At 32.0% G+C, this 13,420-nt stretch overlaps 1 protein-coding gene across 1 annotated transcript in view; it reads right to left on the bottom strand.

Annotated features, from left to right (window-relative positions):
* LOC132713430 (uncharacterized) overlaps positions 1 to 13,420 on the bottom strand; it is a 38,619-nt gene that overhangs the window by 15,658 nt on the left and 9,541 nt on the right. Inside the window, exon 2 of the mRNA XM_060696026.1 lies at positions 2,367 to 3,004. Within this exon, the coding sequence (XP_060552009.1) occupies positions 2,367 to 3,004 (638 nt within the window). The remainder of the gene's footprint in view (positions 1 to 2,366; positions 3,005 to 13,420) is intronic.

The following is a 13,420-nucleotide window of genomic DNA, read 5'->3' on the forward strand; positions in this document are numbered from 1 at the left end:
CATTTTTCTCACCCTGTGACATTTGGCGCCCAACGTGGTTTATGGGGTTATTTGGATTAAAATGCAGTAAAGCAATTTTACATCTATAGAAGATTTTCTTCTAAAGTTTAAATTTGAAATTATTTTGACGGTACCTATTATTCAACAGTGATCAACTGACGATTCTACAATACTAGGAATAGAGGATATACATAGTGACATTCATCAACGGAGGATATAAACATTCATAAACGGAGGATAGGAACATTTATAAACGGAGGATAGGAACATTCATAAACGGAGGATAGGAACATTCATAATCGGAGGATACCATTTAATTAGTTGGATATTTATCAATTGTGAGTGTATCAGTGTATGGAACATTGGATTGGATTTATTATATATTTTTGTGTGATTGTGATATTGTGCTTTTGGATTATTTATGTCATTCAAGGTGTGTGGTGAGTGAATTTATTGTTGTTTGTCTTTTTGATTTAAATTTTTGATATCATCATTGTCTTAGTGAAATTATTAAAAAATTTTTAAAGGCATTAAATTTTTGTGTGCACACTTTTGCCATTTATAAAAGATTTTTCCTAATTAACTTTGGGTATTGCTGATTTTTATGTATCCGTAATTATAATTGACTGATTGAGTCAGCGTTGTTATATATTTTATATCCGTGCGCAAATAGAAAAATTTCTGTTGTGCAAAGATATAAATATCCCTTTTCTTATTCCTATTTTCTTGTTTGTTAGTATCCAGTTGAAGTTTTTTTAACTGAATACTTACATTAATAACTTTTGCGTAAATTTTTGATTCACAAAAAAAAAATCAATAAGCTTTTTCCCCTGCTTCGATTCAGCAATTATTTTGTATGACACTGTGTATTTATTCAAACTTTGATGAATATATAAAAGTAATGGTACTGGTACTTAATTACTTCCCCCAAAAAAGTAATGGTACTGCAGTACCAAACTAAAATCTAGTACTGGTACTGGTAATGGTACTGCAAAAATTGGCAAGTACTGGTACTGGTACTTAAGTACTACACCCTTAGTACTGATGCAGCTCTGATCACCGACTGCAGTGGTATTCTATCCTCAGAACTAAAAATATGAATTGGAATCAATGATAGCTTATTTCGTTTTGGCAAGCTCTTCAACTATTTTCAAAATTCACATATGCCTTTGGTATCATAGTTCTAGGTCACTGACCAAGAGACAGGAAATTTCATATTTCACAAAATTTTACAATTCAATAAAATCCTGTTAAAGGGCGAATACTTACATTTAAGATAACAAAACAGATTTAAAGGTTTTCGTGAATTCTTAAGAGGAGATTGCTCTTTCCAACGAATTCTCTTAGATTATAACGGATATCAGTCAAAATCATTGCTAGAGGTATGGGTTTTGGACACTGATCTACAAAAATTTCCAAAATATATCGACAGCTCATAAATGAATGTTTTCGCTATGAAGGACTAAAATACACAAAAATCCTTAAATTAAATCCTGCCCAATTCTATTGCAAATGCCTAGGTACAGGCCAGTACAATAATTTTCTTTGCATAATCGAGCAAAATGGACAATACACGTTCAGGGTTTAATTAATGAAGGCAAGATGTTTCGTTTCAAACTTATGCAAAATATCATAAATACATTCCATTAAAATACATAACAGAGATGTTACAGTTGCTTTGATCGTACCAGTATTACCCCCTCAAGTTTGTATATCGTTTTTGACCAATACCGGTATGCCATGATTCACTTATTTCAATAAATCGTAGATACATTTCGAAACGAAACCATGAAACTTATCCGGTTTTAACAAAATGAAATTACAAGCTGGACTTAATTAGCAAGGATATTCAATTTGAAGCTTAGTTAAGCAAATTTCATTAGATTTTAACGATAAAAAATAGAAAACATGAATGAGTTAGGTAATTAAAAAAAACGCGGTTATAATTTTAATTAATTTACAAAACTGAAAAGATAAATAAGCTTCCATGAATATTCCAAAATATTTGAAGATTTCGCTATCTTTGATGGCATGTTGGATAACTTAGCATCGGGTTGGATCAAAATGAATTCCAGAAACTACATATCGAGACGAACAATTTGGTATATAAAACTGTTGTTTGTAAACCTCTAAATAGGCTAGTAAATTTAGTCTATTTGCAACAATTTTGAGTCTAATGGTCATTTATCTCTAACCGCTGAATTAGAAAACAAGTTGGGTTAGAAGTTGCTTGTGCGAAAATTGGAAATTACTGGTTTGTTAATCAGGGAAGCCCTTTCAGTGGACGTTCACCGAGATATGACCAAAAAATGTTAAATCGAAAGTTAAACCAAAACATACAAATTTTGGATGTAAATGAATACAACCTTTTCATTGAATGTTGTTATCCATTCATTTATCAGACTTTTATATTCTTTTGTCCTTGAAGAACCTACACAAACTTGATAAGAATCAATTTTATCGGTTATTTCTGTCTTTATCTTTTCCGCTTCCTTGTGTGGCTCAATTGTTTGGGTAAGTCGGCTAAAAATTATCAGTAACTCAGTTCTGGTCTTTTCGTATTTAAAACAAGGAATTTGAGGTCTTGCCATATGTGCAACAAATTCATTTCTAATCTTACGGAGACGTAACAAATCTGCAGACAGCGAATAATCTGCTTGAAGAGGAGGCTTTTGCCATCCATTCGTTGGTGCAGGAAGTATTTCTTCTGGTAACAAGTTCTGTAATAAAGTTATTAAGAGTGATATGTCAAAGTGTTCTGCTTTTGGATTGAACCCGTTTCCGCTTGAAAGCCTATATTCTTTTTCACTTAATATTTTCTTCCTTTTTAATTCTTTTAGCGTCTTTTGCGACTCAGGTGATGTCAAGAAAGTAACAAGAGTATTGTTTTCATTTTTTAGCAAGTGAATAAACAAATTCAAGACCACTTTTGTTCCAAAATCTACGAGAATATACACTATTTGTAGATACAATGTTTCATCCCGTCTTCCCGATAGTTGAGTTTCTGAAATATAAGACAAATCAATAACAAGATTCAGTGGCAGTTTCCGTGCCATCGACAATTCCGGGTCATATCGAGAAAAATAGTTATTATTTGCCGCTGATTCAATTATTAAGATTATTATATTTTCAAATTTTATTTACTTAACACTTGGTAAATTCACTTTTATTTCGATTTTTTCAAAACAATTCATGCAGTTTAGTTTCTCTCAACTATCGTTTTAAAGAGACATGCTTAAATTTGTTAATATCGTCTCTGACCTGAGTCGAGTGTATGCAACGTAAGAACGACAATAATGTCATACGAGACATTAAAATACACAGACAACTTTATTTTTGATGTTAATATAATCATTTTAATACAATCACGGGGGAGGAACTGTTACAAGAAGGATGGTGTTTCCTTTGAAATGTTAATACTTTAATGCTGACTTTACAGCAACTACAGAGAAATATATAAGTCGCATAATAGACATGCATATCGTTATTATGATAACAATGTTAAGTTAATATGCTGTATATAGCTTGGTGTGTAAATGATTTTGCCACGTAAATTTTTAGGTAACTGTCATTTTTTTCAGGATTCGGCTGTCAGAAAACCCCAAATCTTTTAAGAATAGATTGAACATAAAACTGTTTTGGTGTACAGTCTACAAAAGATAAACAGGTGATCTGCAGGAAAACCTGAATCAGCGGACACCTGTACTCAGCAGTAACATGGCTTAAACCGCCAAGCAAAAATTGTTAAAACTTACACTTTTTTCTCAGCAACCGCATTAAACCGCCAAGCAAAAATTGTTAAAACTTATAGTTTTTTCTCAGCAACCGCATTTCTTAAGCAACAACATGTAGTTGGGCTTCCTTCAAGAAGCGGCTAAGTAATTTGTATCATTTTTACCATAAACAACAAGTATATAACCGGAATACCCTTCACACCCATGCGAACCCGAAATGTATATAATATAAGTATATTCATAAAAAGTCATCCGATCGCTTCCGATCTCTTCAACAGATTTGCACGTGCCCTACGGATTCGAGCGAAAGAAGTTCGGCAATAGATTTTTGTTATCAATAACAGCAAAAGTTGTTGCAGAGTTTCAACAACTAGGATTATATCGGGGGAATGCCCGTTGGACTCCAACTTTTATACGAAAAATGTTTGCAATAATTTTCCGCAATATGGAGATTTCTGTACGTCACGTGATGCTACTTTTGATTTATAGAGAAAGGAACAATGTCGATAAAAGGCATGAACCTTACGGTGACTCACATATATAATTACAGACTTACTTTCTATTGTCATATCATTGTCATAGAACTTTATACGTTTCTATGATAAAATTGATACCTTTCAGAAATTAAAATATCCGTTAATACCTAAAGATGGCACCCGCCTCATTAAATTTAGATAAAGGTAGTGCATACTTTTTCCTATTTTGCAGCATTAAAACTACCAGGAACAATGTATACATGGAGAAATTATGCTTTAGTATTAAATTCAAAGCGTATTTTTATCCTATAAGTCAATGCTCAATATCAAGTATGTTTTCAGTCATTCCGATGAAATGAAGAAAAAAAACCCCAAAAAAACCAACAAAAACAAAAACCCAAACAAACACAAAAAACACACAAGAAACGGAGGTAAGAAAAATATCTCTTGAACTGAAATACACTCTAAACCAACGTCATATAACCAAATTGTTGTGCAAATGCGTACCATATGCTTCATAATGATTTACACACTTGTTGACTAATATAATACGCTTAAACGTGCGTAATAAAGCACAAGAAACAAACTGGCAGTAACCAAAGTTATCATAAGAACTCAAGGACATATTTTGAGTTATTACAAGCACTCCGTGACATTTGAAAAATCGGGAATAAATTAATAAGCCTTGGCTTTATGTTTGCAACTCTCCATTATATTTAGGTAATTAAGTATAGCAAGGAAGAAGATCATAAATGCAAAGGTCAATATGTACGAATGAGCAAGTCATTTGGAAATTTTACTCAAAACTACCAGATTTATTTTTAAAAAAGGCGATGAAAAATGGACTAAAAGGTTTTTCTGAAACTTAAAACAATATGTAGGGCAAAAAGCTTAATTATCAAAGTTTAATTTAGCACCTCAAACTCCTAATTTAAATGTAAAAATGACCTTTTTCCACGTGAGTTCACCAAGAATATTGACAAAATTTCCACAGAAATCCGTAATGTTTTCCAGATACTATGACAGTTATCATAAAGAAATCCAAACAAGTTATCATAAGAACTCATCCTTCGTGTAACAGTTCCTCCCCCGTGACAATATCGATATATAACAAAAGGGTTAGGATTAGGTATATATTAACTTTTACGGAGAACAGAGCATTGATTTAATGTTAATGCTGTTTTCAAACAAACAACTCTTCACAACATGCGCGGTCGAACTGTTAAAAGGCCTCGCTATTTCAAAATGGTAGTCTAGTAACAATTTTAGAAGTATGCACAAACCTTTACGATACACTTCGAACAAAATTTGGACAAAAAAAACAACAACAAAAAAAACCCCAAAAAACGCCGAACCTATATTTAGTAGATCTTTAATCCTCTTCGATCGTTTTCTGTCTAGATTAATCGCGTTGCGTAGCGTAAATCTGAAATTTGGGGACGCTTTTATATTTAAGTAAGTTTAAAAATTAATTAAAAAAATTGAGACTTTGTTCTATTATATTCATCGAATTATAATATACATTATTTAAAGGAAACAATACATTTGAGAGGGCTGCTCTTTACTTTCTCCCTCCGAAAAAGCGTGCTTTATATCATCCCATCTACTTCCATAAACAATATAAGCATATTCTTTTTGCCAGACGTCACTACTTTGGCCTTCAGTGTGTCTGCTCTTCGGGTCATTAAAAATAACCATATTTCATTCAAGATAACGATTCTTCCCAGAAATGCATCGCCTAGTCGTTCATGCAAGCAAAGAAATTGGATGGACGCAGTCCCGCGACAAGCCATGTCATCCGGTGCCTTTATACGATTAATACAACGTGCAGAAATAAACGTGCTTTGTATGATTCAACGTTCATTTATTGTACATTACCTTTGCTAGCATGTTCGGTCACAGACCTCCGAAACTGGCAGACGCCGGTCTTTGTTAATAACGTCACTGACTCAGCTGACCATTAAACAAGTTTTTGTTTAGCTTAACCAAAAATTAAACTTTTATCAAGGCGCGTTTTCCAGTAAAATTCATCTATTCGAACAAATTAAGCCTTTCCGATAAACTGTTTTTGGTGCTTCGCACGAGGTCTAACAAAGAAAATAATATTTTGACGCATTTGTATCCAGAACGTAATATAAACCAAAACAAAATATCAACTTGTTAAATATATTAGTGATTAAATAGTATAAATAATGATAAATGATATCTTACTTCACAAAAGGTTACAAGTCCATGAGTGTCATGATATACAATCAATTATTTTATAAATAAATATAGGTCAATGGCGACATAAAACATAATATTTTAGTTTAAGGTACACATTTTATTTTATAATTCCTTATTAATAATAAAATTAATGTTATTGTATGTATATAGTCTTTAAACAATAAATATATATATTGCACTATGGTTTTACCGAACGAAACTTAATTATTCACGTTAATAAAGCATTGAATGATTAAACAAAATAAGTTGTAAAAAATGACGTTGCAGGAGAAAAATGTGGAAGAAAATATTTTTAAGAAAAGTAAATCGGTGTACAGATTTCAAAAGCTTTTAAAATAAAAGTGGACAGTTTTGTTATCATAGTAGTCGATTCGTTTGACATAATTCGATAAATTTAGGTATGTTTGGTCTTTTCCAGTAGTACTTTTGTAAATACTTAGTTCTTTTTTCACAATATAAAGTACACTCTATAATAAAAAATCGTATTCATCCCCTATTTTGTTACATATCATATATTTTCTTTCGTTTTGCTTAATGCTATTTCCCGGTTTCGATTAGTAACCTATGAGTCGAAACTCTAAATCTTGTTAATGATATACTAAATTTCTGAAAGTTAATTTGTTCAAGATACAATTTAAAATTGAAGTGTGAAAAAAGAATGTAAAGGGAAGCTCTTGATGAATTGCGTAGAGATTCTATCCAGCTTGTAGTTATCTTAAAGTCTCTGTTTTTACTGAGTTCAAAAATAAAATTTCATTCCCGCTCCATTATTAGCCCAGACATGATAAAACCTAGTCTTTGATGTAATTGTTTAATTGAATTAGCCCAACATTTATAATTTGGTTTTTGTTCTATAATATTTTAAACCAAATTTGTAAGATTCGTATTATTCTAAGCGGTATTAATTGTTTTATACCTAACTATCCATAAACGAAGTTATTTTGAGTTTGTGGCCTTAATCCTTTCAAATGTATATTTTCTATTTTCTATTTTTCATACCTCGCAATAATCTTTTAAAATATTTAATCCATTCTGAAGATCTTCTTTTGTTTCCGATATAATAGCAATGTCGTCCGCGTATAATAATAGGAACAAATTAAGAGTACCTAAGTCTATGCCTTTAAAACCCTTTAATATAAAAATATCTTCTAAGTCATTCATGTACATAGAAAAGAGAAAAGGGGACCAGCTGACCATAAAGAACACGTAAAAGTTTTGCTCAATGTATTTGATAATTTAATTCTGGATTTGACGTTTGTATAAATAGATTTCAGAACATTCATTTATTTTCGCCTGACTCTTAATTTTATCAGCTTTACCTAACAATAAATTCAAATGATTTTGTTAAGTAAATGAAGCAAACAAAAAGACAATTATTTTCAGAAATAATATGATTAATGATATTTTGTTATACAAAAATATTATCTACAGTTCCCATTTTTGACCTAAATCCTGCTTGTGCGTCGATGTTAATGTGATAGTTCTCTGCCCATTTATTTAGACTTGTATTAAGTATTTTTGAAAACAAAAAAATACATAGGGTACTAAGTAATGCTACTCTTTCTTAATTTGTAAATTATTATCTCCTTTTTATAAATAGGTATTATGAATCCTTCCGACCACATGGCTAAAATAAACTTGTGATAGTAATTTGTTGAAAAGCCTGAGTTAATCGGTAACATTGCAAATTCATGATAACTTTATCGGTCATCGAGTGAATTATTGAAAGATATTAAACTAAGAAGAAAAATAAAAAGATAAAATAGAAAATGTAAATGTGCTTTGCACTAAGATTATTTACTTAAATCAATTGACGCTATCCTAAGATACAGTTTGTAATTTATTTGGTTTGTCCTCGTTATCACTACCTTGATATTTGTCGATTGCTCCTTTAAAAAGTTCTTCAAGAGATCTCAATGAATTGAACAAGATTAATTGTACTTGAAAAAGAAAATGTTCTCTAATACTAAGTTGGCTGGCGGATAAGAGATCGTTTATGGGTCTGCATGACGCTGCAAATCATTTCTTCATTTTTCCTTTAATTTTTAGTATTACCAACTTCAAATTTGGAATGATGATTTTTAATCCCCTCTTCTTTACGACCAACAGCGCCTGTATTGATTAGGGTTTTATCTTAAAACCTTTAAACCAAAACATGATAAGTTAATCTTCAGGTTGAAATCAGCAGAGGTTAACAGAGAGAATACTTAACCCAGATGAAAGCGTTGATGTCATAGGAATAAATGAAAAACTCTCTAAATATCAGATGAATAAAATCATCTTTTAAATGCTGCTTGAAGCTCAGATTGCAAATTTCCTTGCATGAAAACCACTTGACTCAGATAGCATTTTGAGAGAGTATTCCACGTTGGAGATTCAAAAGCAGTTCTTTTCTTTATTGAGAATGGACATGTTCGGACGACAACGCAGAAATGAGTCGGTCCGTATTTGGAAAATGATAATCTTTTAGGACCTTATCACAATTTTATAACAAGACTAAGCATGTCTGACGGCGTGATTTGTCCATCTCTTAATCGGTATATTGTTTTCGAAGTAAGTTTTATACTTTATTTTCAATGTATCTAATGGTGACAAAATTCTCTTATATTTCTCTTGTAAATTCTTTTGAAACTAAAATTTAACCACATTTATTTCAAATCTATATTATTATGCGCCCCTTCAAAAAGTGGGGGTATGTCTGTCGGACGGTCGGTCGGTCCGTAGACCAAACGGTTTCCGAGTTATAATAAACGAACGATTAGGCCTATGATCTTCAAACTTGGTATGATGATTGATCATGACCAGAAGATGACCCTTAAAATTTTGGAGTGAAGGGGTTTAAGGTCAAGGTCACATTGACCTTGTAGATAAAAACGTAAATTATGAATAAATAAAGGACGCTTAGCCTAGAAACTTCAAACTTGGTATGATGATTGTTCATGACCAGCAAATGACCCCTTATTAACTTTGGGGTCAAAGGCTTAAAGGTCAAGGTCACATTGACCTTATAGGTAAAACGGTTTCCGATCAATAACTAAACAACGCTTAGGCCAAGGAAATTTAAACTTGGTATGATGATTGTTCATGACCAGCAGATGACCCCTACTGATTTTGGGATCAAGGGGTCAAAAGTCAAGGTCACTTTGACCTTGTAGGTAAAAATGGATTCCGATCAATAACATGACAACCCAAGGGCTATGGCCCTCAAACTTCGTAGGTGCATTTGACTTGACCAGTAGATGACTTCTGTTGATTTTGGAGTCAAGGAGTCAAAGATTAAGGTCATATTGACATTGTAAGAAAAAACGGTTTCCGATTAATAACTTGACAAGCTATGGGCTGTTAGCCCTCAAATTTTGTAGGTGCATTGGTCTTTGCCATTAGATGACCCCTATTGCTTTTAGGGTAAGGGGGTCAAAGGTCAAGGTTGCATTGACCTTGTATTTCAAAATGGTTTTCTATCAATAACTGGACAACCCATGGACCCTTGACCTTCAAGCTTTACAGATGCATTGCTTTTGGTCAGAAGATGAACTCAATGGATTTTGGGGATTAAGGCGTCAGAGGTCAAGATCACATTGACCTTATAGGTAACAAGAGCTGTCACAGGAGACAGCGAAGCTCGACTAATTAAAAACTGGACGCGGTAAGGAATACAAAACTATAACAGAAAAATCAATTATGATATGAATATATTTCTTCTTATGACAAGAAGTTATTGTTGTGAACATAAATTCCAAGTTTAAGGGGGAAAATTCTGGAAATAGTAACACTAGAGTTATGGACCTTGTCACATAAAAATGTGTGTAAAAATAAAAAAAAATATTTGAAGTTTGAAGTAGAAACCTTAAAAAGTAAAGAAGTTATAATATCTATTTAAGAAATTTCTAAGTTCAAAGGGAGATAACTCTGACAATATTGCTTCAAGAGTTATGAACCTTGTCACATAAGATATGGTTGATGATAAGGAATATGTATTTGAAGTTTTAGGTAGATACCTTTAAAACTAAAGAAGTTATAGTAAAAAAATAACATTATTCATGTACACAATCTAAGTTAACGGGGAGATAATTCTTGCTACATTGGTACCAATGAGCCTTGTCAAATAAGATGTTGTTAATGATAAGGAACATATGTTTTAAGTATGAAGTTGATCCCTTAAGTAATAAAGAAGTTACAGTAAAAAAATAACATTTTTTAAGGACAAATTCAAAGTTCAAGGGGAGATAAATCTGAAAATATTGGTGCTAGAGTTATGAACCTTGTCGCATAAGATGTGGTTGAAGATAAGGAACATATATTTGAAGTATGAAGTTGATCCCTTAAGTAATAAAATGTTACAATAAAACATAATATTTCTAAGAAAAAATTCTAAGTTCAAGGGAAGATAATTCTGAAAATATTGGTGCTAGAGTTATGAACCTTGTCGCATAAGATGTGGTTGAAGATAAGGAACATATATCTGAAGTTTAAAGTTGATACCTTAAGAACTGAAAAAGTATTAGTTAGAAACATTTTACTGCACCAAAACTTTAATCTGAAATCTGGACGCGGACGCCGACGCCGGGGCGAGTAGGACAGCTCTCCATATACTTCGTATAGTCGAGCTAAAAACGCTTTCTGTTCAATATCTCAACAACTCATGAGCCCTTTACCTTCAAACGTCACAGGTGCATTGGTCTGGCCAGTAGATAACCCCTTTTGATTTAAGGGTCAAATATCAATGTCATATTGACCTTGTATTTAAAGACTGTTTCTGACCAACAACTCAAGAACTCAAGTTGCCTTAGTTGATATTTTTTATTAAACTAAAAATCCTTTTGGTATACACATTTCAAGGCCATTAATGAGGCCTACATGATTCATAAAATGTATTCATATATATTTTGGTATGGTTTGTAATAGTTTTGTCATAAAATTTCGGTTACAATTACCTAGTGACTAGTTATGACTAGTAGATAACCCTTATTAATTATTTGGTCACTAGGTCAAAAGTCAGTCATATTAAACTGGATCACATGCCTAATTGGCTGCCGATAGGGGGCATACATAGGGGACGGGACATACATGTTTTACAAATATATCTTATTATACACGATGTCGTATGTTTGCATGTGTATCATTTCAATCGTGTAAATTAGAAATGACTGATTTAATTTTTTGTTCAAACTCAAAACAATTTTATTGATGGAGAACTAGGAAGAACAAGTTTGAACTGCAGAAGAATTGTAAGTGTAATAAAATACTGGCTAAAAATTATATAACTTGAAGGTGTTAAAAGGTTAAAAATAGTTCAAATGATTTATTGTACATATATTTACATAAGATGTGTGAAGTTGGCGGCACAGCGGCTGGCGGCGTGAAGTTGGCGGCCGGGCGGCCCAGAAGAAAACTTACTGCTATTCATTCAAATTCCAATCACCAAATTTTGTCTCTAGTTTTGTTTGTTTCATTTTTACAGAATAATACAATCCTTCGACATGCAAAACTGCTCTTGATGACATTTGGGCATATTGAAATATCCTACGAGCAATTACTGCGTATGCTTTATGAAAAAGCAATGACAGCCATCAGCCGAATAATAAGTAAACAACCCAGCGTTCCTGAGCCAGCTTCCAAGTTTTCCATTTTCCTAGCTGTTTTTTTTTTTAATGTTTTCACATCTGCCAACACTTATTTTTTGTTTGTTACAATCCTCAAATCAGTTTTCTTTCTTTTAAAAAGGTGTATGACTAACAAATTCAAATGATATCCCTCTGAATCAAACACAATTATTTTCCTCCCGTGAAATACACAACTTTAAAAAATGGCTGCCGCTTACATTTAACAGAGCCAGGTCTAATATAAATTCGCAGTAAGTAACAGAAATTTGGATGGATGGTTGGACTTTTTCTCCTATAAGTCGAACACGATAACGGTTACATTAATCGGTCAAACCATTATGATATAATGAGTTGTGCAAGTTATTCAGTTATAACATTTTGCACTTTTACTGCAATAAAAGATGGATATCGACACGTAAATCCGAGTAGCGTAGTGGTTAGAGAGTTCAGATTTTGTATGAAGAGTTCATGTTAAGGAATGCCTTTCTTGAGTTCAAATCAGGAATTGTGCAATATTTTTTTATGTCTGTATGGTTTTTACTTTAGAAACCATTTTCATATTCTCTTTTATAAACCTGTGATTGATTTAATATTTTGTACAATTTAAAGTTAAACTTATAACGATTTAGCAAAATTAAATGTATTTGGTTCTAACAGTCATCAACCAGATTGAAAAGTATTTTAAATTTAATTCTATTTAAAATTCTGAATTCAGTTTGCTACAGTTTTTAACAATTTAGGCTCATTTGTATATTTATATATTTAAATTTCGTCCATTCTACATTTATCACTATAATTAGTACTGTGTTGCCTCTAACGTTACTTGTTAAAAGCGATTGTGTGTAAAAGTAAATGTTCTCAAATAGTATTGTGTGATATAAATTCACTAGGAACTAAAATCCAGTTCTTTGAAAAATACAAAAAATAAAAGAAAAAGCCTTTTCCAAGAATCGAACCAAGATCTCTACACTGTCAACGACTACGCTATTACGCTGAATGGTTAAAAAATGAGTAATTGTTAAGGTAGTTAAATATTTAGGCGATAATAGTATGCTTTTATAAAAGAATTATCGACACCCCTTTTTGTTAATATTGATGTAAACAGATAATGAAAGGAAAAGCGAATTCGAGCTGTACAATAATTGTTTGTTTTTATTATTAAAACAAGCGAACATTCATATTTTTTAATAAAATGAATAATATCATCGTCCTTTCACGTTGATTGCCGAACTTATTTTTCAGCTCAAGACTTCCTATAAAAGGATAACTAGACTTAAATCATACAATGTAATTGCACTGTTTATCTAACATTTGAAGAATAATTCAAGGTCTTCTAAAATTAAACAAAAAATGCGGGATAATTATTTTACCCCTGCCTTAG

The sequence above is a fragment of the Ruditapes philippinarum genome, unplaced genomic scaffold (genome assembly GCF_026571515.1).
Source record: "Ruditapes philippinarum isolate M1 unplaced genomic scaffold, ASM2657151v2 ctg332_1_1_1_1, whole genome shotgun sequence".
In the NCBI taxonomy this organism is placed as follows: Eukaryota; Metazoa; Mollusca; class Bivalvia; order Venerida; family Veneridae; genus Ruditapes; species Ruditapes philippinarum.